Raw genomic sequence first — 25,784 nt, forward strand, 5'->3', positions numbered from 1 at the left:
CCCGAGCGCATGAGGAGGGGCCGCAGCCTGTGCCTGCGGGAAGAGAGGCTCGGATCCTCCAGCCAGCGCGCGCGGCCGGGTTTGGGGAGCGGAGACTTAGCGCACCATCCCCTGGAGCTCCCGGCACTGTCTGCGGGAACAAAAGAGGGAGCTGCCCCAGGGAGCCGGAGCCTGCGCCTGCAACCCGGGACAGCCTGTCGGGGACCTGCCCGGGTAGGGGCGGCGGAGCGCCCCGAGGCCGCAGGGCGAGCCCGGATACCCGCAGCCCCTCCTGCGCGCTGGAGAGAGCCCAGGGTGGGGACGGAGAAGCGCATCTCACTGCTCCCGAGGGTATCAGCTCCGAGGGGGTGACCGTGACCTAGTGCTGGCAAATGCATCGCTAGACATAGTTCCCGCCCAGGGGTGGCTAAGAATCTCCCCTTGCGGATTGTCTCACGTTAGGAAAAAACAAACTGACCGCCCGGCCGCCCACCCCCTGATCCCAGGGCCCTCCGTTCCTGCCAGGCACACCACCGTTGCAGCGAGGGCTCTAGAGTACAGGCGCAAAGTCTTCCGTACGCCATCCGTCCCAGCCCTGCTGTCACCTCTCCGTGCAGTTACTACCCTGCTAGTGACTTCCCGGAGGCTGGGAGCCCACGGTGCAGGGCACGCGTCGGGGCTTCTCCCCGCCCCTCCCCTCTATTTCATTTTTAGCATCCTGTGTTTGAAGTCGGCAGGGCTCGGCAGGGTTTGACCGACAGTTACCTCTAGCCGTGAGCTCAAAAAAAAAAAAAAAAAAGTAGCCGGGCTTCTGCGCATGCTCTGCTCTGACAACTGCATCCTGTGATTCCAAACAGGTTACTGTAGAACACACTGAGCTTCGCCAGCTCATTATGTAATGATTTCGTGTAAAGCCATAGAATGGGGCCGAGAGGCGCCCAGGCGGGTGGCGGAGGGGGGCGCCAGCGCGGGGACCCCAGGCCTCCCCCGCCCCTGGGCGGCTCCGCCTTCCCTGCTCCGGCTTCTGACACAGAAAAGGCCACAAACAGAACGGAAAAGCGGATCCCCCCTCGAGCCCCCGCTTTCACCCAGAGAGTGTCTGGGTAACGCTGGGAGTTCTTCCTCCTGCACTCGTCCATCTACTTGGGGCTCCTGGACTAGGGTGACAATGGGCAGTTAAGGGGATTATTGATGTTAGTTGCAGGTACAGACAGTTTCAGATCTTTTAGATGCTGGGTAATTCCTGAAGTCCTTTTAGAGCTGCAAAGGTGGCTTCTACATGTGGAAAACTAATGAATAAGAATGTTTTAAGGTATAGATTTTTTATAACAAGATTTTTTATGTTATGTTATGGTTTGATACAGTCCCCAAACTCAGGTGTATAGTTCTCACGTGGAGACGCTAATGGCTGTGCTCATTTATTTGGGGGGGAACATTGTTTTGTTTAAAAATAATTCCTTCCTGAAAACCTGATATATATTTTTTTTAATTTAAAAATTTCAGTCCATCTATGGCTATCCCACCCTGGAAGTACGGGTCTTGTCTGATCTCAGAAGCTAAGCTGGGTTGGCCCCAGTTAATGCTTGAATGAAAGACCACCTGGCAGTTCTGGGGGCTGTAGGCTTAAAAGAAAAACCAATAAAATAAAAAATAAAATAAATTCTGTCCTAGTCATAAACAAAGAGCCCTTGAGAGAGACCCAGGATCCTGGGCGTTGCTTTCCGTCCCCTCCTTGCTCCGGGGCCAGCCTGGTGTGGACTGTCTGAGCTGTGAGTGGGAGAGGGCACATTGGAGGATGATCCAAGCACCAGGGAGCATGCTGGAGTCCCCGAGCTCAGCGAGCTCAGGGGACAGCAGTGTTTCTGGTGGGAGGGTGGTATTTGGAGCTGTCTTGGCACTGTGCGTGACCCCTCAGGTGCAGTCTGTCCTCTAGCTTAGTTAAGAGTGTGAAGTTTTGGTTATTTTCTCATGGGCGGTTGCCTGGAGGAGTCTCAGGCAGTGCACTTTCCTCTTAAGTGCTCAGGTTACCTGGGGGGCCACTTGGTACCTAGGCAGGTGCCAAGGCTGGCAGCGATATGGCAAAGAGAGGAGAGAGGAACTGCGCACCAAAGGTCTGGCGCCGGCCGCTGCCCGCCCCTTTTCCTCCCTTCCCCTCGATGCCGAGAGAAAAGTTTGTACCTCGACTCCGCATCCCTGGTGGAAATGGAGTGAATGAGTCTCGCAGTGGCCTGGTGGTGGCTTGCTGACTGCTAGAGACCCTCCCCAGCTAAGCAGGCGTCTCTGCATGCCCAGCGTTCAAACCGAAATCACGGCCACTCTGCTCAGCACCCCGAAAAATATTCTCATGAACGGCAGCCAGGAGCAGTCCAAGCAGGGTCTCCCCAGCCGTCACCCCCGTGAGCGGGCTCACAGTGTTTACATTTGTTATGCACAAACTGCGTGTGACGGGGGTCAAAGACAATGCTTCAGCAGGGTAGAGAAAGAACAGTGAAAGGGAAAAGTGGGGAGGGAAGGCGTGTTTGCTTTATTTTTAATGAGCTCAGGAGGCTAAGGAGAAACCAGCTGTAACCTACATTGCTGGCAGCTCTCATCGGAGGGTGTGTTTCCAGAGAGCTGGTCTATTTTGCAGTGACAGGCCATCGCCTCCCCGCAGACGGTTTCTGTGATTTGCTTAATTGGGTGAGGCCGTGAGACCCTGCAGAGGGGAGGTGGGTGACTGTGTGCGTCGCCGTGGTGTTGGCTTGTCGGGGGTGGGGCTGCATGGTTTCCTCGGTTTGCTGTGGACCCTCCCAGAACAGACAAGGTCTGGGATGACCCAGTGGGGCCCACAATTTGCCTGTAGAAAGCTAAGCCATGTTCAAGGGCTGTTAAGGAGGCTGGTGGGAGACTTGGAAACCCCCAGAGCTGGACCCCAGCCTGGCCGCTCCCTAACTGTGGGGATGGCTACAAGTCAGGCATTCGATTCCTCCTCCAAATGCAGATGGCAATGCCTCCCTGCCCCAGAATTGTGGGAATAATGACGTGACATGTATATGGGCTGGAGTGTAGCAGACACGTCGTAATTGCTGAATCAATAGTCACTATTGTTTATAATCACTCACCTAGCATGCATGAGGCATTGTGATTTAATATTTTAATTTGTAAGCATGTGACTCTGGCTTCTCTCTCTCAGTCCCTGATCAGTTTAGACACCCAGTTTTGTCCCCCGCTTGCCTTCATCCCAGCCACCACCAGCTGATCCAGGCCCCCATGCCCCCACCCAGCTCCCAGCGCTGCAGGAGGTGATTCTGCAGCCCTGCTGTTCTGACACGCCCTCTGCAGGCCCCAGGGACCTCTAGATAAAGGGCAAAACCCTCAACAGAGTTTGCAAGCACCTCACCATGGGGACCCTGTTTGCCCCTCTAGTCTTACTCCACAGCCCCCTGCCCCCCACCCCGGATTCCATGCCCCAGCCCTGAGTTCCCCACAGGTCTCTGGGGCTCCCCTCTCTTGCTGTGGAGCCCCTGCTCGGGCAGCTCCAGTGCAGCCAGAACCCCAGCATGCCTCTCTCTCACCTTGCTGACCTCAGCGAAGATTGCTTCCTGCAGAAAGAGTGTGTCCCGAGTGCCACCGGCCCAGGGTCTGCACTGCGTTGGACGTTCCCTCTGGTCTCTGCCTGGCTCTGCCCTCGCCCTGTTGTAGTTAATTGCCTGGTTTCTTGCCTGGGGCCAGATCTTTTTCTTTTTTTATTTTACACTATTACGGGGGTACAAATATTTTGGTTACATGAATTACTTTTGTGCAGTTTGAGTCAAAGTTATAAGTGTGTCCCTCACCCAGGTAGGGTGCCAGATCTTGAACACAAGCTTGCTAGGCTGGCGGCACATCTGGCTGGCTGAATACTGACCCCGGGGCTTTGGCTGGTGTTCGGTTTGTCCAGTAAATGAATGAGCCAGTGGGAGAGCGAGTCAACAGATAGGATGAGAGTCTAGCAGGCAAAGTCAGACCCTCATATGTCATAGGTTTGACATCTGCCACAATCAGGGGGCGATAGGGTGGTGGCCATTCACCCTGGAGCTGACAGCTGTGGAGGGTGCCTGGGGAGAGGGTATGGGTTGTCCGTGGCAGCTGGCATCTTTGGGGTGGGGGTGGAGGTGGAGAGGGCCACACAGAACAAGAGTTGCTGGATCACCCCCATCCCTTGCTCCCAAGTGAACACACAGCCACTGGGTCAGAGCCCAGGTCGGCCAGTGGGATGCACGTTTGGACCCCAAACGTTCTGGCTTTTCACTTGTGTGGCAGGTGGGGATGAGAATGGACTTTGGGGACTAGGCCTAGGGCTCCTTGTCTTGCTTCACTGCTCCTTTGACAACTTCCCACGGCCAGCCAAGATTTGGTGCTTTCCAAGGTTACAAACCTGGGGCAGCAGCATGGGACCCCAAGGGGCAGACTAAGGGGACCCCAAGGGGCAGGCTAAGGGGGCCCCAAGGGGCAGGCTAAGGGGACCCCAAGGGGCAGGCTAAGGGGCCTAGGGAGGGCCTCCAGGGCCTGCTCTGGCCCCCATGTCAGGGCCTCCTGACCACCACAGGACACCCTGCCCACCCGATCGGCCTCGACCAACTGGGGAGAAAGACCAGCACCCCCGAGGCTCTGTGGGTCTCATCCTCACTCAGGGCTCTGAGTCCCCTCGTCAGACAAACCCAGACCTTCTCTGCCTGTGCTCAGGGATGTACCAGCCCACCCAGGCTGGCACAGGAAACTTTTCACACGCGAGGTGCCGGCACAAACCAAGCTGAATTTTCTCGGGGTTCCACTCTGAGCCCTTATTTTTATCCACACAATATTATAGCCCTCGGGCTAAGTTTTGATTTGGTTAAGGTTTTCAGAGGTAGGAGATGCCTGGGAGGGTGTGTGTGTGGTATGTGGTGTATGGTGTGTGTGTGATATGTGTGTGTGTGGTATGTACGGTGTATCTGTGTGGGGGTGTGTTCAATGTGGTGTGAGGGTGTGTGTGTGTGTGTTGTGTGTGGTATGTGTGTGTATGTGGTGTGTGTATGTGGGGTGTGTGTGGTATGTATGGTGTATCTGTGTGGGGGTGTGTTCAGTGTGGTGTGAGGGTGTGTGTGGGGGTGTGTTGTGTGTGGTATGTGTGTGTATGTGGTGTGTGTATGTGGGGTGTGTGTGGTATGTATGGTGTATCTGTGTGGGGGTGTGTTCAGTGTGGTGTGAGGGTGTGTGTGGGGGTGTGTTGTGTGTGGCATGTGTGTGTATGTAGTGTGTGTGGTATGTATGGTGTATCTGTGTGGGGGGTGTTCAGTGTGGTGTGAGGGTGTGTGTGTTTGTGTGTAGTGCGTGTGTGTATGTGTGTGTATGTGGTGTGTGTGGTGTGTGTATGTGGTGTGTGTGGTATGTACGGTGTATCTGTGTGGGGGGGTGTTCAGTGTGGTGTGAGGGTGTGTGTGTGTGTGTGTGTGTGTGTGTGTGTGTGTGTGGTGTGTGTGGTGTGTGCTGTGGGTTTATGTGTCTTTTTCTAAATGGCCAAGCTCCGTCTTCCGTCATCAGAGCTCCAGAGCCCCCACTTGTGGGTCAACTGTTCGAAACCCCAGCTTAGGGACCGACTCGGGCTCTCAAACTCTGCTGGAGGTGACGCCAGCTCCCCCTCCACGCAGACCCTTCCCCGCACGCAGGCACTCTGAGGTTGGCCTTGACCACCTGAGTTGCTGGTTCCTGGGGTTTGTGGAGATGTTTACGGACGATCCACTCTCTGGATTTGTTTTGGGTTTTTGATCAGAAATAATAATGATGAATAGCCAGTGACTCTAAAGAAATAGTTAACAAACCTGTGGAAAAGAACAATACAATATGATTCCTCTTTGGAACAAACAACAGCGTCTCCGTGGTCCTATCCTAGGCAGTGGCAAGGCCGGCTGCTGTCGCAGTATGGCGGAGCGTCGCGGAAGGCCCAGGCTTTTGGCACCGCGGGATGTTCTCTCTTGATTTGGGGGACCGCTAGTACAGTGCATTTGTCCCCACGCTCGGGTGCTTCTGTGTTTGGAGGTACCTGAAGCTTATTGATTTGCTCGGGGTTGCCAAGCCATTAGAAAAGGATCTTCCTTTCTTTGCATAAATACTTTCGGTTCTTGGCACATCTGTTACAGCTCACTTACTGCCAGTGGAGGCTTTAAAAGCCAGCGCTAGCTACAAAATATTAGGTACGCTCGTGCTGCAGTGAAATGAACACCTAACTGGGGGTTTTTGATGACTCAAATCCTGGGATTACTTCTGCTACTCATTTGATTATGGGACTCAGAGCAGCTTCCTTAAAATTGTCAGTGCCTCCGATTTCTTGACTGTGTAACAGAGAAAAATATGAACCTTTCTAACTTTTCAGTGCTATCATGAGAATACAGTGAGACAGTAGAGTTATAAGGGATTTGGAAATTTTAAAAGTGAAACACAAAGGCCAACCCCCACCACACCCAGCAGCTCAAGCGATGTTACTGCTCTTGAGAAATTTTTATGAGCTTGCACAAGGAAGGCACTAAAATAGCTCATTGTAAGTAAAACTTTTTCAGTTGTGTATTTCTCAGGCGCCTCCTGCGTCTTTACTGGGGTGTTTTATGAGTGGACTGTACACAGATGCTTTTGTATGGTGGCCGGTGTTTCTTCTTTGAGGCAAGTGATTCATGAATTGTAGTCTTGCGGTTAGATTTTACGATTCCAAAGCAAGACTTGTAGATCAGCATAACATTTTATCGTGAGCATTTTTTAATAGACGAAAAAGTGATGGGTAGAGATGACAGATTCCTCTAGGGAAGCACGTTTCTTCTGAACCGAAGGCACTCCTGCAGCTTAAGAAGCGTCGCTATTAATAATCAGTGACCCTGAGCCTAATGGCAAATCCCGCCTCTTTTTCTTGACATAGCTGATAACGTGTTTTCTTGCTCCTTCCCCATTTTCCTAGAATGCCAGCAGTTACTCTGCAGCGATGACGGAGCCCAAGTCGGTGTGCGTGTCCGTGGATGAGGTGGTCTCCAGCAACGTGGACGCCAGCGAGACAGACCTGCTGAACGGACACCTGAAGAAGGTGGACAACAGCCTCACGGAGGCCCAGCGCCTCTCCTCCTTGCCGCGGAGGGCAGCCGTGAACATCGAATTCAAGGACCTCTCCTACTCCGTGCCCGAGGGACCCTGGTGGAGGAAGAAAGGTAGGGGGGAGGCGGCTTTGCTCACCCAGCGGGGAGGAGTCTGCGAAGGTCGCAGCAGGTGGTCTGGGCGAAGCTGGAGTCTGGGAGTCGGGAGACCCAACTCTCCCCGGGGCTGTCACTGCTGTGGCCAATTTATTGGACTGATTTATGCCTGGTTTTTTGTCACCTATAAAATGAAGAGGTTGCGCTAGGTGATCTCAAAGTTCATGGTGGCTCTAAAATGCTGTGCTATTATTTCAGAGAGTGTCACTAAGATCGACCGGTGTCAGCGTGCGCCTGTTCCTGGCCTGTGGTCCCAGGTCGGCTTTTGTGGATGTGGCTTATGTTAGTCTCTCAGGATGGGACAATTTTTCAACCATTCAGAGCAAAACTAGTGAAGTGATAAAAGTGGCCAGTGGCCTGGACGGGCCTCTCTGGAGACCAGCGTTTCCTTTCTTGCTTTCCTCCCAGCTCTCGGTCTCCAGGAGTGTCGCGTTCATGCCCCGCTGGGGTGGGGTTTCTTTTTCCAGCCTGGTTGCTCCCCGCTCCCCGAGCATAGGTGGATCTGTCTCTCAGGCGGGCGGGGGAGCTGCTGGGGAGGGGACATATTCGAGGACACCAAGAAACAATGGTCCCTGGTTCCTACCAAATCACAAAAGCAACTTAGAAATCTGCGAGGACTTTGGAACAATGAAAGTGCTCGGGTACCACTGGGATATTATAAATGTGTGGGACTCTTCTCTTAAATCTAGATTTATACTGTCTTCCTTTTTGTAGAAGACCAATCGAAACTCACTGTTTAAATTTTTATTTGTATTTCTTTTCCCTACTATCTTCATTTTGCTTTTCTACCCTCCTGAAGCTAAGCCTTTGAGGCTCTTGGTGTAGGCAGTCCAGACTTGGCTGTAATCACGATTTTAGAACCCTGATCGACTGGTCTCTGGGACCTGTGCACCCAGGTGGCTGCCAGCTGATTTTGTGTCCAGGCTTGCACAGCCAGGAGCAGCTCCTGTACCTCCTCAGCGGCCGGCTGTACGGCAGTGATGCTTACATTTCAGAGTACGCCAGCTGTTTTGTTGAGAAAGCTATTCTGTGGCAGGCTCAGGTTGGGGCTCATTCCTTTGGGCCTGTTGAAATGTTGGTATAGAGGTATAGCCTTTTCCTTCTCAACTTGAAGAAATATTTACAGAAAAATGCACCAAGAAACCAGGAGAGCCTTGTCAGTTTTGGCCTCACTGTCGATACAGACAACTGTGGCAAAACCGTGAGCCGTTTCTATCCCTCTGTTACATGTAGCCTTGGGAGCGTCGTCTCAAAGGTTGAAAACGCTGGGGCGGGCACCGTGTAAAAGGAAGACGGCAGCAATGCAGAAATGCAGGCATTCGGCGACTGGCAGAATCCTGGACAGCTGGGCACACACAGGTGTCCAGCCAGTGTTTGCAAGTGAAGGGTGTCATTCTCTCACCAGGCATGTGGCTTGTCAGCCCTATATTCTCTAAGTGTGAAAACTGGTCGCATTTATGGTCAGAGTTGGCCAACAGGTGAGGGCCTCTTAGTGAGGGAGGAGCTGGAACTGTGCCTGCCAGATAAATGTTTGCCCTGCAGTAACCTCGTGGGCCCAGGCAGGGGAGGAGTCGGAAATGGGCCCAAGGGACCTGCCCATGAGTCAGAGAGGAGCAGAGACACAGAGGCTGACAGGCAGGATGGGACTGGTGGCCCACTTGCTGGTTTCTCACCCAGTGGCGAGGGTGATTTTGCAGCCAGGCTTCTAGCACCTGTGTCGTCTCCCCTCTGCCTGCCCGTCCTCCCCCGTGGGCCCATCCTGTCCTTGCTCCTGGCATCCGCAATTCAGAGGTGAGATGGTTCATCACTCCAGCCTGGACCTGGGGTGGGGAATACTTCCTGGTCCACGTGCACGCCACTGGATCCGGTGCTCCTGCTGGTCTCCGTGGGTTCTTCCCTCCCCTCTCCTTGTCCCTCCAGTGCTGGGGACCCTCCCAGGCCCGGCCATGATTGTGCTAAGCTGAGGACGCAGAGCCAGCCTCCATTTCCCCTCCTCACAGGGGCGACTTTCAACCTGGCATCGTCTCTGCCACTCCGAGGGCGACCTTGGGGGCAGGGGCTACTCCTCACTGCTTTCACCACGACAGTTCTGTTGTTCTTCTCAAGTTGTTCTCAGCTTTTAAAACTTCAGCTTGTGTTGGGCTAACTGTGATGGTCACCCTGGGGCTGGACGTCCCGGTGCAGCTTGGTGGGAGGCATCTCCGAGCGTAAGAGGTGAGGGAGTTTAGAAAGCGCCTGGTCCAGCCGCTCCGTGCATGATGGAGGAGCCCCGGGCGCAGACGAGCTTCGCTCAAGGTCAGGGACAAAGCCGGGACACAGCTGCTCCGACGGCCAGCCCAAGTGTCTCCCCATTACCAAGACACTGGCCCACTCCAGTACATTCCAGGAAAGCCTTTTTCTCAGGCAATTTCTCCCAGAACATGGTGCTACCACACAAACCCCACACGGATGCTGCAGCGAAGCTGGCCATTGTGCCCAGGATGACATTATACGTTCCTACATAATTATTACTATTTTACAGACAGAGAAAAGAGAACCTCACAGTCCTCAGGAGAAAGGTGATGAGTGAGTCAGTGTAGTCTGTTTAAGAAGGAGAGGCGAGGAACTGATTGTGTACAATTTTTAAACTGGACGATTTCCAAGCATTGAATGTGGCATTTGACAAAACATCTTGTATTTTCAATTGCAGTTACATTTTCACCATATGATTAATGATGTCTTTGGAGGAAAAACTACATCATATAATAGATTCCTAGTAGAGAACATAATTATGAAAGGACCTATTCTCAGGAGAGAAAAGTGCACCCCAAGGATAGTTTCACCGGCTTCTGGTGCAGTAATTACTCTCCCTCAAGGAATCCGCTCACGTAGCTGGAGTCGATGGGATAAATGTTTGGAACAGTATCGATTTTGGTGCTGTCACACACACTGTGTCGAGGGATGTGTCAGAACAGTCTGGTTCGGTTGTTCTTCCTCACCCCTATGTGTGAAGCTTTGGAAAGCACTCTTTGCTTCCTACAAGTAGACAGTAGGTCGATAGCATCCGGGACTCTTGTTATGAAGAAAATCCACATAATAAAATTCTTAGGTGACGGTGACGGTGATGAGGTTTTACGTTTAAGTTGCTTTCAGAGCCCATTCACATGGGGTGTCATTTTTACATGTTAGGATGTGATTGGCAGCAGTTAACACAGAGCACCTGGGGCACCTGTACACTGTCCTTCCCCCAGGAGGCTGGGCAGTTTCCACGAGCAGCTGACTGAGGAGAGATGTTCTTCAGTCCACGTGGCTCACAGGGCCGATTTAGGAGGGACTCTACCCATTTCCCTGTGGAAAACAGTGACATGAGGTTCAGGGTCATACCCAGGGCTGTAGGAGTGGGGAAGATGGGACTTGAAACCGGGTCTGTAGGATTTCAGGCCAGCAAGGAACCTAGTGAGTGCTTGGCCCTGCGGGGGGCACATGGCTGGACCCCCTGCCATGGCTGGGCCTGACCTCATTGTATGGAACAATTAGGGATGGCCTTGACTGTTAACTGTGACTTACTGTCCTTTGAATTGGCCTCCTTGGATGTCTAGTCACCGTTTGCCATGTGTATGGCTGGGTAAAGGGATTTTATGTGCCTTTGGAAAGACTCTAGCTCTTCTGTCTCCTACCAGTGAGGGGAGGTGCGGCTTTTCTCCAGCAGGTGAGATGACTCTTGGAAATTTAATATACCTCCCAAGATCCCTTGCAATGCAGTTCAGGTTGAGAATAAAAGGAATCATACCTGGGGATTTAGAGATTTCTTTACTCTTCTTCAGCGGGGCATTGCCTCCACATGGTACCGCTCCGAGGGAATGGAACTTCATCTCCCACTCTGAAACCCAACCGCCAGCTCATCCTGGCCAAAACCCAGGAAGGAGTTAAGCATTCCGGGCAGCTCCAAGTCAGATTATCTGGATTGGTTTGCTTCTGAGCTATAAAAATTCATCTGAACGCCCTTCTCAAATTAAAGTTTGCTTTCTCTTAATTTCCATAGCTGCTCCTCGGGCCTGTGACAACAGGCTGGCGAGGATGCCATTGATGAATCCTTTCAGGAATGCCAGCAAGGAAAACTGGATTCCGACCAAGTGCTGGTGGCCTGTCCAGCCCACTAGAGCAGGGACGCGAGGCAGCCCAGCTAAAGGCCAACCAAGATCCCAAGACACCAGGGCTTTTCAGAGGGGTGGGTTGCTCAGGTTTGAAGGGGGATTTACAGTCCCCTAGCATGCATGGATTACTTTTGTGCTTCTTGGGAACTAGCAAGCTAAGGTGGGCTTTCTTTTGGGTCCAAAGGAAATTGCTTTTAATACTTTGCATTTGACTTTATTTGAGGCTGCAGCTAACCTGTTAGGACAATGTGGTGGGCCCGGTCTGTTTGCAAGGGCTCCTTGCTTGGGGCTGGGCCATGTAGAAAGAAGACCAGAATGGCCCAGGCTGCTGTGGTGACCAGAGCACTGGAGAGTCCCTCTCTTCCCACTAGGGCCAGTTCTTAAGTTCTCAGTACTTGGTGGCTTCTGGGGACAGGTGGGCAGGTGACCCACTCAGGCTCCCAAGGGGCAGCACCCCTTTAGTGATGAGGGCTTCTGGAACAGTTCTGATCCTCTGCCTTGTGGGTACCAAGAGGCTTTGAAAAAATGTAGAGAATGCACTGACTCTTGCAGCAGACTTGTGTGAAAGGAATGTAGGGTGACTGTGTGCAAAAGCAAAGAGGTTTGCCACTTTGCAAGGAGAACCCTAGCATACAGTGGGTGTAGACACCCCCTCCTCCAGCCCCACATTCTCCCGCTCTGAGCACAGTGTGTGCAAAGCCAGACCATCAGCAGCTGGGACCTGGAACCCCAGGTGTGCGACTCCTGAGGGTGGCACTGCCAGGCTTGGCAGCCTCCCTGAGGCTGAGATGGCTCTGCCAGCATTGGCCTTGGGTCTCCTTTTCTCCTCTGCCACCCTCTAATTGGCAGGTTCTTTCTTTGGACATGCTAATACTTTGTCACCTTCCTGGAGAACGCTTGTGTTCCTGAGCCATCTGGCCTCTTCAGTGTGGCTTTGCAGTGCTGTGCTCTGCTCTGTGGCCTGGTGTTGCTCTTTAACCTCCTGAGGACATTCTTGCCATGCTCATCTGCACCCACGTGGTGGGTGCCCTCCTGCCTTCCTTTAACTCCTCAGATAGGCTTGAACCTTGAAAACATCACATTCTCAAGCTAAAGTCCTCCCTATAAACCAGAACCTAATCCACCAAGTCCCAGAAATAACTGAAGGTGACATTTTGCTGAACATGAAACCCTTTCTTTTGTTTATAAATTGGCAGAAAAAAATGTTTAGTAACCGTACACCTGCTCTTTTTGAGTTCAGTTCTAGAATCAACAGATTAGCTTATTTGAGGAACAAAGGTAACCATGTGGGTCAGATTAAATTTATTTAGAAAGACAGAACTGTACAGGATAGGAGTTTGTAACAGAGGCATGTTCTCTACCAAACTCAAGCTCATGAGTTCCAAAACTTGCATGGGAAACCTTACCCTCACCTAAAGTATACTTAACACTGAGCGTTTCTGCTCACCTTGTGAGAAAAGGCATCAAGAGGAGTTTTCAGAGTCCAGGACAGTGGCTGCTGGGCCTGCAGGGATGTAGCCTGATGGCAGCCAAAGGTTTCACTTCCCACTTTGTCACTGTGTGTTAGTCACCTTTGTGCTCTGTGAGATAAATGGCATTTGGTGTCAAAAGTAAGACATGGCAAGGTGAGTCCAAGGCTGCGATTACCTCCAGCTGAAACCTATATTTACAGTCTAGATCTTGGAGCCAAAAGGGGCCCTGGAGCCACCCTAGTGTGACCTCCCACCTGTGGAGCAAGTCCTCTTGCACCATCCCTGACAACAGGCCGTCAACCTCTGTCTGAGCAGGGCAACCAGGAACTGACGCCTCCCAGGCAGCCAGGCCATGTTTGCACAACTCTCATTCTTAGAAAATGCTCTGGCTGTTGAGATGAAATCTGGATTTGAGTAATGTTCATTGGTTGATCCAAGTTCTTCTTTTTGGAACTCTGCAGAACAAGCAATCTTAATCTTGAAATGAACTCTCAAACTGGGGAAGAAAAAGCCTAACTAACTACAAAACAATAACCAAGGTCATCTAAATCCAGGACTACCTTGAAAGGAGGAAGTGAGAAGCATGTGGCTCTCAGAGGAAATGAGGTCACAGTCCTGCTTTGGGAGGTGGACATCACAGTGGCATCCGTGGGGGGCAGGGCAGGGAGCAGGTGCCCCTGCTGGAAGGTTCTTCCTCTCTGTAAACTGCTAAGGGTGGAGTTCACTGGACGAGTAGAAGATGTTCGTTCTTTCTGTTTCTTTTATTCCTGTAAAGAAACTTGGTGCGCTCTGACCAAAAAAGTCCCTCCCCCGACACCCCAGCTGCCTATCTTGAAAGTGAAACTTTTGGCAGGAGTTTTATGGGATTTCTCAGTTGTTATTTCTCTCCTCCCACTTTCTTGGAAGAAGTATTTATTTTTTAATTTAAAATAACTGATGTTTACTGAGCAAATGCTGTTTGCTTTATTTAGCATGTTGCCTCATTAAGTCTTTACTGGAGGCCCCGTGGGGAGACATATTAGCATGGCCATCTTATCCAGGGGAAGGGGAAGCTTAGAGAAGGAAGGGGCTGTGCCCAGGACCACTCACAGGTAAGGGCAGGTCTAGGACTCAGACTTACACCTCCAGTCTTAACTCCCTGCCTCTCGGAATGCCCCACCAAGAACTCATCTCCATCTGCTACTTCTCAGACCTACATAACATAAGCTGTTAGATTTTCCTTGCCCATTACATAGATCCCAGGCCTTGGTGACCTTGAGGTGCCACAAAAGGCCTTTCCTTCCAGGGGAGGAGTTCCCAAGAATTCTTTCATGGCCCAAGTTATGGGGGCAGCATTGGATCTCTGTCCTGTATGCAGAACTCCCCGCACCTGGCTGGGGGCTGTGCTGGGCACCTCCGCCCACCCTGGCCACCAGGCTAGAGTTTACCAGGCCACTTGTCCTCCGCCCAGAAGTTCCTTGCAAGGGAGGAATTCATTTTGGCAATTGTCATCTGCACGCTCTCTAGCCCGCCAAGTGGCAGCTCTAACTGGGCTCTGAATATTGAGGACACACCCGCGCCAGCCTAGTCTCCCTTTGCTCAGATGGAGCTGTGGCTGCAGGTTTGGTGGAGGCTGCCTGGAGGACTTTCGCGTTCCTTGGGAACTCCGAATTCTGAATGACTGGAAGAGAAACCGCGGCCCGGGCCCGGGCCCCTGGCGCGCGCGCAGGTGCGGGCGGGGCAGGTGCGCCTCCGCGCGTGCGCAGTGCTCGCCCGCCCGCCGCCGCCGCCCGCGCGGGGGTTACTAGCGGTCAATGCTCGCTAGTAACCTCGGCGGCAGCGGCGCGGCTGCGGGGAGCGGCGCGATTGGCTGCGCGCGGGGCGCTGTTGCTAAGCGGGCGGAGCAGGGTGCTGAGCGGCGGGCGGGGCTCCCGGCCTCGGGCTGCGGCCTCTGCACTCCGGGGGTCTCCTGCAGAGGGGCTCGCCCGGGGCCAGCAAATCCCCTGCCCGTGCGCGCCCAGTTTCCCGTCTCGGGACAGGTGAACGCCCCGGACCCCAGAGCTGGAGCACCCTTCCAGCAGGAAGACGCCCCTGCCATGGGTGTCATGGGTGGGGATACCTGTTACTCAGGATGATGAGTGCGACAGCTGGCTTGCTTTCTGTTTAATCACTTCGCTAGAACGGGAACAGCGCCCGCATTTGGGATGGCCATCCTCGGGAAAATGGCCTTGCATGCGGTGTCCGCGTCCCTGCGGCTCTCATCCCAGTGGGGCGACCCCATGAGTCTTCCAGACTTCTACTTAAAGCGGCACAGTTTCCCACGAGACGACTGATTTCTGATTCCCGTTTTAAGTTTATAGTGTCGGGTAGGAGCAGGGCCTCCTGGGGCGTGGGCCACCCCGCAGGCAGGAGGTGGCCAGCCCTGGGGCGTCTCCCGGGTCAGTACTGAACAGGGCCAGGGCGGGTTTGGGAACCTTGGAATTCTCCTTAGACTCTGAAGTGGTGGATCCACTAAGCCAGCTGGAATCCGGAGGGTCAGGCAGCAAGGTCGCAGCTTCCCTGCTGAGTCACTTCCACCGGGGCAGCTTGGGCAGGCGGGTAAATGCCAGCTGAGCTCTGAGGTGTGTTTTCTGTGGCATCTGTGGCATGTTATTTTGTGTGAACCCACAAATGTGATAACAAACATCATTTCTGCTGCTTCACTCAACCTTTTGCATTCTTGACCAAACGCAAGGACAGCCAGGGGCCAGCGATTTCCCTCACAGTCCTGGGTTTTCGTGGCTTGCGTGCTTACTTGATTCTGTGACTGTAGAGCTGGCATTTTTGTAAGCCTAGATAGAGATTATAGTTCTCAAGTCTGAACTCAGGGAAACTGACGGTGGGACACAGGGAGCCAGAGGTGGCACAGGAAGGGGACATTTATGACAACCAGTAACCATGGGTGTTGCTAACAGGTGAGGTGGGGAGGGTCCCTCACACTGAGTTGTGTATGTTATCAGAGTTCCATTAAGAATTACAAAGGAAGCTTTTGGGTTTCCTGTTTCAACTTGCATATGAGTTTGTCCAGAAAATGTCTGTGTCCTGAGTGGTGTGAGCAGCGGCCATCCTGCTATGTGCTTCCGCTCCTCCTCCCTTCAGTTGTCATACAGGTGCCCTGTGTCCTGGCCCAGACCCTGCCACCTCTCTCTGACATTTATCTGGCTTAGAGGTACAGATCGCTGCCACCATCTTGTCTGTCTTCCCAGGAGTGCTGTGTGCTTGCAGAGAACCATGCCTCCATTCTGAATTGGCTAAGCCTCTAGAATGTAAATTTCCCAGTGCCTATCCCCTGAGCCCGTCCTCCTCCTCGGTGGGCTAGCCGGGCTGAGCCGCTGTCGAGACAGGGGTCTTCTCATTGCAGTGTTCGTGTTTACTTTGCCTGAGCCTTGCCCTCTGGCAAGAACCCACCTCACCTGCCCAGACTGGGGAAAGCCTTCCTTCATTCTACCCTCACCCCACAGCCAGGAAGGTCCTTCCTGGGCCCCTTCGCATCCCTCTGCCCCTACGATTGTGGCATTCAGGCTGTGATTTTGTGCTTTTCTTCTTCTGAGCTTCCGAAAACAGATCGCATCAGCTGTCCCTGCATCTCAGCTGCCCGGCTGGTGCCTGGCTCAGAGCCAGTGTGCAAATGAATGAATGAAATCATGAAAACCTAAATCACGGTGGAAGAGCATGTGCTTCTGCCCCCAAAGACAACTTAGGAAAAGTAGAGAGAAAGAACAAGAGCCTGGAGAAGGTGGACTCTTTTGATTGTCCCTTACTGCGTCAAACCATGAGCCATCTCTGACTGACCTTCACAAAGGTGGTTTCTGGGTGCTGTTTCCTCCGGCAGCCCAACCACTGGCCTTGCTTGTAGCACCGTGGGTGGTGCCACCATGGACGGGGCACTGGGTGGTGACAAGAGCCTGGATTCCGGGTCAGACAGCTTGCTTTCCAATGCCAGCTCCAATCCTTATTAACTGTACAGAGCTGGGCCTCAGTTTCCGCATCTGCAGAATGGGGCTGATCAGAGTGTCAGTGCCAGAGAGCCAGAGTGGGGACTAGCTGAGGTCACCACTTCCATCAGGGGCCGGTACACAGTGGTGCTCAGGCACTAAAGTGTTGTAGGTCAAATTTTGCTGAAGGGTTGGTTTTGTGTTCTTGGCTTTATTATGCCAAAAACTCCTAATAATAGTAATAATATCAGCTTCCTATTTATTTGCTCATGAGCAGTAACGTACTCTGTCTTCCCAGCAATGCTGTGGGAAGGCTTGTCGCCATCCTCCTGTGAGGGCTGGAGCGGCCGCAGCTGCCGCAGCTGGCAGCAGGGAAGGCGCTTGCCTGGTGGCACAGAGCGCCCTCTCTTACGTAGGACTGGGATTTCTAATCTCCAAGCCCCGAGCCCTCTGCCCCTGAGTGAGACGGTTTGCGTGCTTCCTGGACCTGTTCTCTGAGAATTGCTATGCCAGTTCCTTTTCTAAGACTTCCCCTGGCTTCTCATCACGGCTAACATCAGGACTACATCAACCCTAACATTTCAGACATGCTAATAAATGCCTCTTATTTAAGACTTGTGTGCTTACATGTACAAGACAGGTAACGGTCTTATTATTTGTGGGAGCTCTTTCAAGAACTTTGAGATCTCTGGGAGATGAGTTTGGCGTCTCTGAGACTGTTTATATTTAAGCATCTATGTGTGAGTTGCTGGATGGAAATTTCCACCACAAAACAAAGTTCTGCAAGCAGTGCTGTGCTTCAGAATTCGGCTCACAGGAGAGGTTAATGTAGGTTATCTTAGGAGGATGTGAGATTTTATCAGGTCCTGCATATTTTAGTTTTGTGGCTAGATTTTCATGACTGAAAATGGAGGCTGTCGTGCCCACTGCTCTGACTGGCAGTCTGTGGCGGGAAGCCGTGGCCGCCCGGGGGGCAGTGGCTGCCGAGACAGTGTGCGGATACTGTGCTTGGATTTGCAAATATTTCAAGTAAATCCTGTGATGTTGCAACTTTGTAGGAGATGCATTTACCATCCTCAGTAATTGTGAATTAATGTGTAACAAGAAGGAGGTTGAGATGCATTGAACTATACATAGGACTTTGTTAAACTTTTCTTTCCTTGTCTCTTTTAATAAAGTGATTCCAGGTCTCATATACTTTGCAAAACGCACTCAGTAAAGGAGGAAGTGGTAAGAGAGTCTGGGTTCAAAACCAGCTCTGTCACTTACCGGCTGGACAATGGGGTGACTTATTTGAGTTCCCTGTAAAAAGGGGATATTAATAATAAAAATACTGTCTTATTAGGTCATATAACTTGATACCTGTGAAGCACTGTGGCTGACACGTAGCATTTAATAAACCATAGCTATAATTCTTATGAACATTATATGTGATGTGATAAAATAATAATTCTAACCTAGAATCACTAAGATGGATCACAGCCTTTTGGATATTATTCTGAAAGTAAATTTGGCGTGAAATCTTAGGCTTCAGAAATAAAGGGAAAGAGCTAGTACACAGTTTACGGTTGAAGTCGGCTTCCTGAGTGCTTCCTAGGCTCTGGGCAGGGTGCTCCATGCTTCCCACGGTGCTCCCGAGAGCCTCACTGCAGCCCTGGGAGAGGGGAGAGGAGCGGGAGGTGTAGGGGACTTACCCAAGGTCACAGGGCTATAAGTAGCAGAGCTGGGAGGTGACAAGGCAGCTGCTTCTGGTGCCCTAGACCGGAATGCATCTTGCCTTTGTATGTCTTTGGGTAACGTGTGCTCCTAGAGTTGGCTTTCAGGGTTTAAGCAGAAGACCATGCTCTAACGGCATGCTCATGGCCGTGACTCTCACCATTCTGACTTTTGGGGACACAACGAGAGTGTTGCCCACGTTCAGAAGTGACTGCCCCTCTAGGACGCTGACCAAGATGACCCAGGCTGGGCTCCAGATCTCAGCACCCATTCCTCATGCGAACCAAGTGCCAAGTGGAAATTCTTCCTTCCCCGTGACGTCACGAGCCGGCCATAGGCTGGGAGGGAGGAACACACCGGGCGTGTTTCCGTGGGGAGTTTAAAAGCCACTGTGCATTCACAATTTTATACTGTTTCCTGAGAAAGTCCATTGTGTTAAGAATGCCCCATGATGTTTTGGTTACTTGTTTTACAAATACGCCTGCTGCTGGGAGCACAGGAGAATGAGATCCGTTTCTAAGACACGTGGGGCCAGCGTCGAGGCAGACTTTGGTGCACTATGTTTTAAGCCAAGTTACAAACACATGCAATTCTTACTACTGTATCTGACTTTCTGAATTTCCATCAGGGAAGACTGGCTAGACTGGCTTTTTTAAAAACTGTACAACCAGAGGTGAGGACGGAGCTGCAGCTCGAGATGTGTAATGTCTGGAAGCAAAGGTCACGCCCGGGGACAGGTGCGTGATGAGAGGTGAAGGGGTGACTTAGCTGCTGGGAGGATGCAGCCTTTTAGGGGCGAGTTCCTTCTGCTCCGGCTTGTGTGATTTCACACTTCCCACAGCACGGTTCTTTAGAGCTGACCCTAGAGTGGGGCAGCGACCTGCAGAGTTGTTTGTTGTGTTGTTTTTCATGCTTGCAGAAGCTAAAGCAAAATGAGGTGAGTAGAGCCATGGTCCCAGCCCCCCGCGAGCGCTACAATGACCCTGAGTGCTTGTGAACACACAGGTGGCCGGGCCCCACCGCAGAGCTTCTGAGTGGGCAGGTTCGGGTGGGAGAGAGTTTGCACATCCAACAGGTGCGGGGCCATGCTGCCGCCGCTGCTCTGGGCACCCCACTTTGAGAACTGCATTAGAGCAACGACAGTTAACGGCTCCGTGGAGCCACAGCTGGCCCTGTGCAGGCTGTAGCGGAAGGGGCCGTGCCCACACTCGCACTGCAGGAGGAGTAGGGGCTGCTCTCTGAAGGCCGGGGCCCTCCCAGCATCTCAGCAGCTCCCAGGGCTTCGAAGTCAGCTTCCTCGTGACCCTGGATGGTCGGACAGAGATGCAGACAGCTGCTTGGGGGGACGGCAGGGCTGGACGCTGTCTCATGAGCTCTACTTGAACTTGGGGAGCCTGTCAGCCCCTTTCCCTCCACAGGGATCTGGGTAAAAGCTCACTGTCCTGGACAGGGACCTCAGGCTTTCAGATGCTGAATCCAGAGCAGAAAAGCAGAAATGCCTGGATTCAGCAAGTTATGTGATTATTATTTAAGAGAGTGAAGACTTTGTTTTTATCGTAATCTGATCTCCGGCACATATTTTAAGTCCCCTGTGTGTGTGTTTATGCTTGCTGGTTTGCAGGGTCACCCGAGTGGGGTAGAGATTAGGTTTCTTTCTGCTTATTGGTAAAACCCATTCGAGCCCACAATAAGGTCGTTGTGATCTCCCTCACCGTCCGATCTATCCCCCACCAGCTTCTCCGTAAAATCTGGAAAGAGACTAGTTGCTGAGGAGCTGTGATACGGGATTCCCACGTGGATGGAGATGTGTCTGCTGCAGGGTCCCCGGGCGCTGTCCAGATAGAGGGGCAGGAGGGAAGCCGAGAGAAGTACAGTTCTAACCTGGTGATTTTCTTTTATTTCCTCGCCTGTAAACCACCTTATCTTTAGCTTAAATAAATGTTGCTCCCTTCTGCTAAAACATCACCGTAAGCGACAAGAGTATTGCAGAGGCTGGAGTGTGAGGTTGGCCCCAGTGGAGAGAGCAGCCTAGGGGTGGACACAGGGGACTCACAGGTATTCAGGGCGGGGCCCCCAGACCCGGAGCGTCCCTCGTCCCCTCCCAGGGCAAGGTTCTAACTAGAGCCTTACTGAGCTGTTCTCTCAGCAGTTACGATACTCATAGCAGAATGGGATTGGGCATCTCTGCAATCCTCTGCACCAGCTCTAGGGACTCCATAAGAAACACGGACAGTTAATACAGCGTTGCTCTGCCAATAAATTAGTGCAACCGAGAGACCTCAGTCATCTTCTCTTACGCAGCACGTTTCCTAAAGCCTAACATGCAGTACTGTCTTACTTTCCAGTCCCCACTCTTTTCTCGATAAAGAACTTGAGCTTTTCCTCATCTAAATAATGGCAGATTGTGAGTTGCAGGGATCATAATTCGTGAATTTTAAAAATTCTATCTGGAACACGGACGTGGGCACAGGAGTTGGAGCCTGAGCTGGGGTGGGCGGCTGCCTGCCACTGCTGCTCCAGGCCAGGCTGTTTACGAGGTAGCCATTCCCGCCACAGGAAGCTCGGAAACACCCTCTTAGAGCTGAAAGTGACCTTTACCATGGGGGAAGCACGTTCACATACAGAACCACTGTAAACAGGTGAAATCCCAAGCTCTCTGACCTTGCAGTTCACAGAGGGTGGTTGATGCAGCTGGAGTCACACGTGGAGGGGCAAGTAGAAACCGGAAGTGTGAACTTCACGATCCAGCGCTTGCCGAGAGCCACCTCCCAGGACGGATGACGACCCTGTTCCCCGGCCATCGGCCCAGCTCTGCCCCCAGGTGCGCCACGAAGCGCCAGGGAGTGGACAGGATGACAGAGACTTCTGAGTCAGAGAGCTTTTGAAAAGCCACAGATGGAAGAACCAAAGAAAATGAGATTTACTTAGAAAGTAAATCTAAGCCTGTCTGTGGACTTGCATTTAAGTCTGCTTCATAAGGAGGCTGTTGGGTTGGGTGTTTGTAGTTATTAAAATTATTAATGAAACAGAAAATTGCACTCTTTTCAAGTTGACTTTAGGCGTTCGGTCCAGATAAAAGGATTACGAAACTAGGGAAACAATCTCTTAACCCCAGCTTGCTTTGGGAAGCTACGCAATGAAGCTCTCCTGGACAGCGGGCCGTTTATCCGGGAGATGGGTCCTGCCGTGCTGCCTGCAATCCAGCTCAGAGGAGGTGGCCTCCCTGGCCAGCAGGGGGGACAGGAAGAAGACAGGACAGATGGCAAAGGAGAAACAAGAAGCGGTCCCCGTTTGTGTGGGGGAGTCGGGGGTGGCCCCGAAGGCGGGACCTGCAGCAGGAGCTGCATCAGCGCCAGGGGAGAGTGAGCAGCTCACGGCTGAGATGAGACCAGTGTGGGTGGGTGACAAGTTCATGGGGCCAAGCCCTGGTGGGGAAAGCCTGGCAATTCAAGCATGTTTCCCCCTGTTGCTGAGGTCCTTTCTGGAAATCTGCACGTCTAAGTGGCTCTGCGGGACTCCACGGAGCGAATGGGCACAGGCAGCGGGAAGTGCTGACTCAGGCAGCACAAGACCACAAAGCCGCCTTGAACCGCCTGGAATTAGATCAAGCGCAGTGGCCCTCCGGCACAGGAGCGTCCCAGAGGGGCGGGAGCAGGCGGGGGACACTGTGCTGGAGGAAGGGGCAGCTCTGGGCAGGCGGATAGCCAGCTGATGAGGCCAGGAGGAAGGTCACTTCGCCACCCATTAGCTGCACCCCGGGGGACGCAGTTAAGCTGCAGACGCTGGCTTCTAGGTGGGAGGAACGGCAGGGATGGAATTCACCATCCAGACACCTCAAAGGAGCAAATGAGATGCTTTTTGCAGAGGCTGTATCCACAAAGCCATTTCTTAAGGAGAAAAGTGGTCATCGGGGGGATATAAAATCACTTTGAGAAGGAATCGTTATTGTGACATTTTTCACCTGTTTAAGATACTAGCAAAGCAATAAAGGTGTTCTGATAATTTACCTGTTAATAAATATTTTCATAAAATAATCTGTCCATGTGCAAAGGTAATAAACAGCTACTTCGCTCTAGCGGCTGAGAGATTCCCTAGCAGTCACGGCCTTTGCTAACGATACAAAGGAGTGGAATATAATTCCACGAGCTTTTTAAGTTCCTCCATCATTTTGTTTTGCAGAAAATAACAAGTGTCATTTTAAGACACAATGGCATGTGTATACACTTATGTTTGTGTGTATAAATGCACACATGTGTGATTGTATTTATAGTGAGAGCATTTTTTTAAGTTAGGAAAAGACCTTAACTATTCACATAGTCCAGTCTTCTCATTTTGTGGATGAGAAAGCCAAGGCCCTGGCTAACATTTCTACTTTAGGGTAAACCAGTTTTTGAGATTGAATCTTGGCACTGCCACATCTAGATTTGTATCTTACGTGCCTATATTTATTTTATGCTGAGCGAGAAAGTGACATATCTTTGATTCCACTATCAATACAAAGCTTTAGGTAACCAGATTAAGTGGAAACAAAGCAAAAAATTCTACAATTAAAATGAAGCCACAAGACTTAAAAATTGACCATGATTTTAAAACTATACTAGAGAAACCTGTTCTACTTAGACATCAATGTCTAAGGCAGGAAACATGAACCGTTATAAACTTATGAGAAATGATTTCTAGCTGACCCTCTTTCTACTTCTTAGTTCTTTCTCCAACTGAGTAATTTTCAGGGTAAAAATATTTGAAATTTTCTTTTCTGTTTTCTAATGACTGAGGACAAAGCATCTTTGTCCAACAAATTTTTATCTTCTGTTTCAAGCAAAGTAAATATCTTTGCTCAGGCTTGGGGAGAAAAAAGTAAAGAGTGTGGTCCTCAGTGAGTTTATGATTGACAGGGACACAGGAGCTCTCACTACTGGACGGGGGTCCTCTAAGACCATGAATGATGCCAGGAGAAGGGTTCTAGGAATTGGAGGAGGAGAAGAATCTCTGTAAAGAAATCACGGGCTTTAAGAAAAGCCAGAAGGCGGGGCAGGAGCGGGGACGTCAGTGCAGCAGGTGGAGAAGCAGGGCTGGGTGTTTAGAATGTTGGCGCAGGAGGACATAGGGATGGGCAGTGACCGGCAGGGACTGTCGGAGGCATTTCCAACAATCCGGGTGCACATCTTGGAGCAGAATGGTGACAGTGGTGGAGAGGGTTGAATAGTGAACCCTCCCCACTAAATGGTATGTCCGTGTCCCAACTGCCAGAACCTGTATGTATGACCTTATCGGGGAAAAGGGTCTTTGCAGATAGACATGGTTAAGGATCCTGAGATGGGATCATCCTGGATTAGGGTGAACTTGAAGTCCAAGAACAAGTTCTTACAAGAGGAGGGACTCAGGGGAGAGAAGCACAGACCCTCGCAGGACACGGCGCGTGAGGATGGAGGCAGAGACTGCAGTGATGTGGCCACAAGCCAAGGATGCCTGAGGCCACCAGGAGCTGGAAGAGACAGGAAGGACCCTCCCCTGGAGCCTTCAGAGGGACAGTGGCCCTGCTGACACCTTGAGTTTGAACTTCTGCCCCCAGAACTGTGAGAAAATAAATTTCTGTTGTTTCAAGCAACAAATCTGTGGCACTTTGTTGAGGCGACCCTTGGACACCAACACAAAATAAAAGAACAGATGGGCACGAGAGACGGATATTTCAGAAAAGAAAGGTGGTATGGGGTGTGGCGAGGACATGGAGCAAGAATAACTCGTGCGTACCGCCGTGGGGGTGAGGGGTCCTGTTCAGAGAGGTGCCTGCCTTTGGCCAGACCCCCGGCAGTTGCTGTCAGTGCGCCACGGGCCACCAGGCAAGCCTGTCCTGGAGAAGGGGGCTTGAATCTGGTTCCCGGGAACGCTAAAGGGAAACTGCATGTTGGTGACTCTGCTGGGGGGTGCCGCTGTACCCCAGTCTGCGGAGTAACTCAGTTTTGACGGACAGGCGGGGGGCCCGATGCTCTGTAGGATGGACGGGGCGGGATAATAGATTCGACAAGGATTCCTATTGGGACTAGAGGAACGCCAGAGGCTCTCATGTCTCCTTGCGGTGCTTAGGGGAGCTGGAACATCCTTTTGCATGATATTTATTGGTGGGATCGGCCCATCACTTCTCGGATGCTGAGCTGTGCACAGCACCGTTCAGAATACTTGGGTCCCAGCAGGCAGGAGGAACGAGGGGCTGTTTCTGCTTAGAGTTAGGGGCAGGGGTGAAACTCAGGGGACAGGAGGGACGGGTGGGGTGGGGTGGAGAGATGGACGGATGGACGGACGGATGGAGGGGCACTGCCGCACACAGGGAGACCACTGGACCGGGGTGACGAGTGGGGGAGAAAGCGAGTCTGGGGCTGTGGTCAGGTGGGCACGTTAAGTCTGGTCCGTCAGAGCAGTGCCTACGGACACTCGCAGCTTTGCCCGTGACCCAGTTGACTCCCACAGTGTCTGTTAAAAATCCAGGAGTCGGTTTCCACAGTCCAACAAATTAAATCAGCTGTTCTCCTGAAGCTGGAATGGACGTCCCACCCAACACTCACTCGGTGTGGGGGCACGCAGGGGGGACGTATTCTTTGCACATGGGGGGGCAAACGGTAATGTCCTCATTTTATGTTTGGTTCTTGCCCCCTGTGACTTGAAATCCCTCACATGTGTTTTCAGGTTCATTTTGAAGTTATCAAGCCCACTTCCCAGACCTTGTTCCTGTTGCTGTTGTCAGCGCAAAGCCCCCTGACTATTTCAGAAGGTGCAGGAAACAAGAGGGAAGAGGTTAGATCAGCGGGGTGGCTTTGCCGCACAGTAAGGGAACCCGAGGCAGCTGAGTAGAAGCCACTGGGGGAAGAAGCAGGTAGGGTAAAAAGGAAATGTCACTGGATGTCCCAGGAGCAGGGACTCCGGTGCTTTCTGCCTGGAGGTTCCTCCTGGGGAGGGAGGGAGACCGGTCTGGGAGAACCAGACCGCTTGCTCTGACCAGGAGCCCCTTTCAGCTCTGGGGCTGGGACAAGCTGGTGGTGTAGAGACAGTTGGGCACATGCTATAAACGCTGTGTCCAGAAAGCAGTCCCAGCTTGGGGTGCAGAAGCTGGGGACTGCTGTGTAGTTTTCAGATTGAGGTTGATGTGATACTTGGAGATCATTTGGCAACCTTATTGGTGCTGTTGGCATAATTTAAATAATTGGGAGGATTTTTTTCTTAATTGTTCTAGCCAGGTTTAGAAGCCTGGAAAAAGACCAGTTCTGCTTTTAGAAGTATAAAAATACTGCAGGAATAGAAAGTGCTTCA

The 25,784-nt window shown here is 52.0% G+C and overlaps 1 protein-coding gene across 2 annotated transcripts in view; it reads left to right on the plus strand.

The window, feature by feature from the left end:
- Positions 1-25,784, plus strand: part of ABCG1 (ATP binding cassette subfamily G member 1) — a 68,183-nt gene that overhangs the window by 453 nt on the left and 41,946 nt on the right. For both annotated transcript variants that reach the window (XM_045540714.1, XM_045540715.1), the window contains exon 2: positions 6,923-7,166. In XM_045540714.1, coding sequence (XP_045396670.1) covers positions 6,923-7,166 — 244 coding nt within the window. The remainder of the gene's footprint in view (positions 1-6,922; positions 7,167-25,784) is intronic.

This window comes from Lemur catta, chromosome 1 (genome assembly GCF_020740605.2).
Source record: "Lemur catta isolate mLemCat1 chromosome 1, mLemCat1.pri, whole genome shotgun sequence".
Lineage (NCBI taxonomy): Eukaryota > Metazoa > Chordata > Mammalia > Primates > Lemuridae > Lemur > Lemur catta.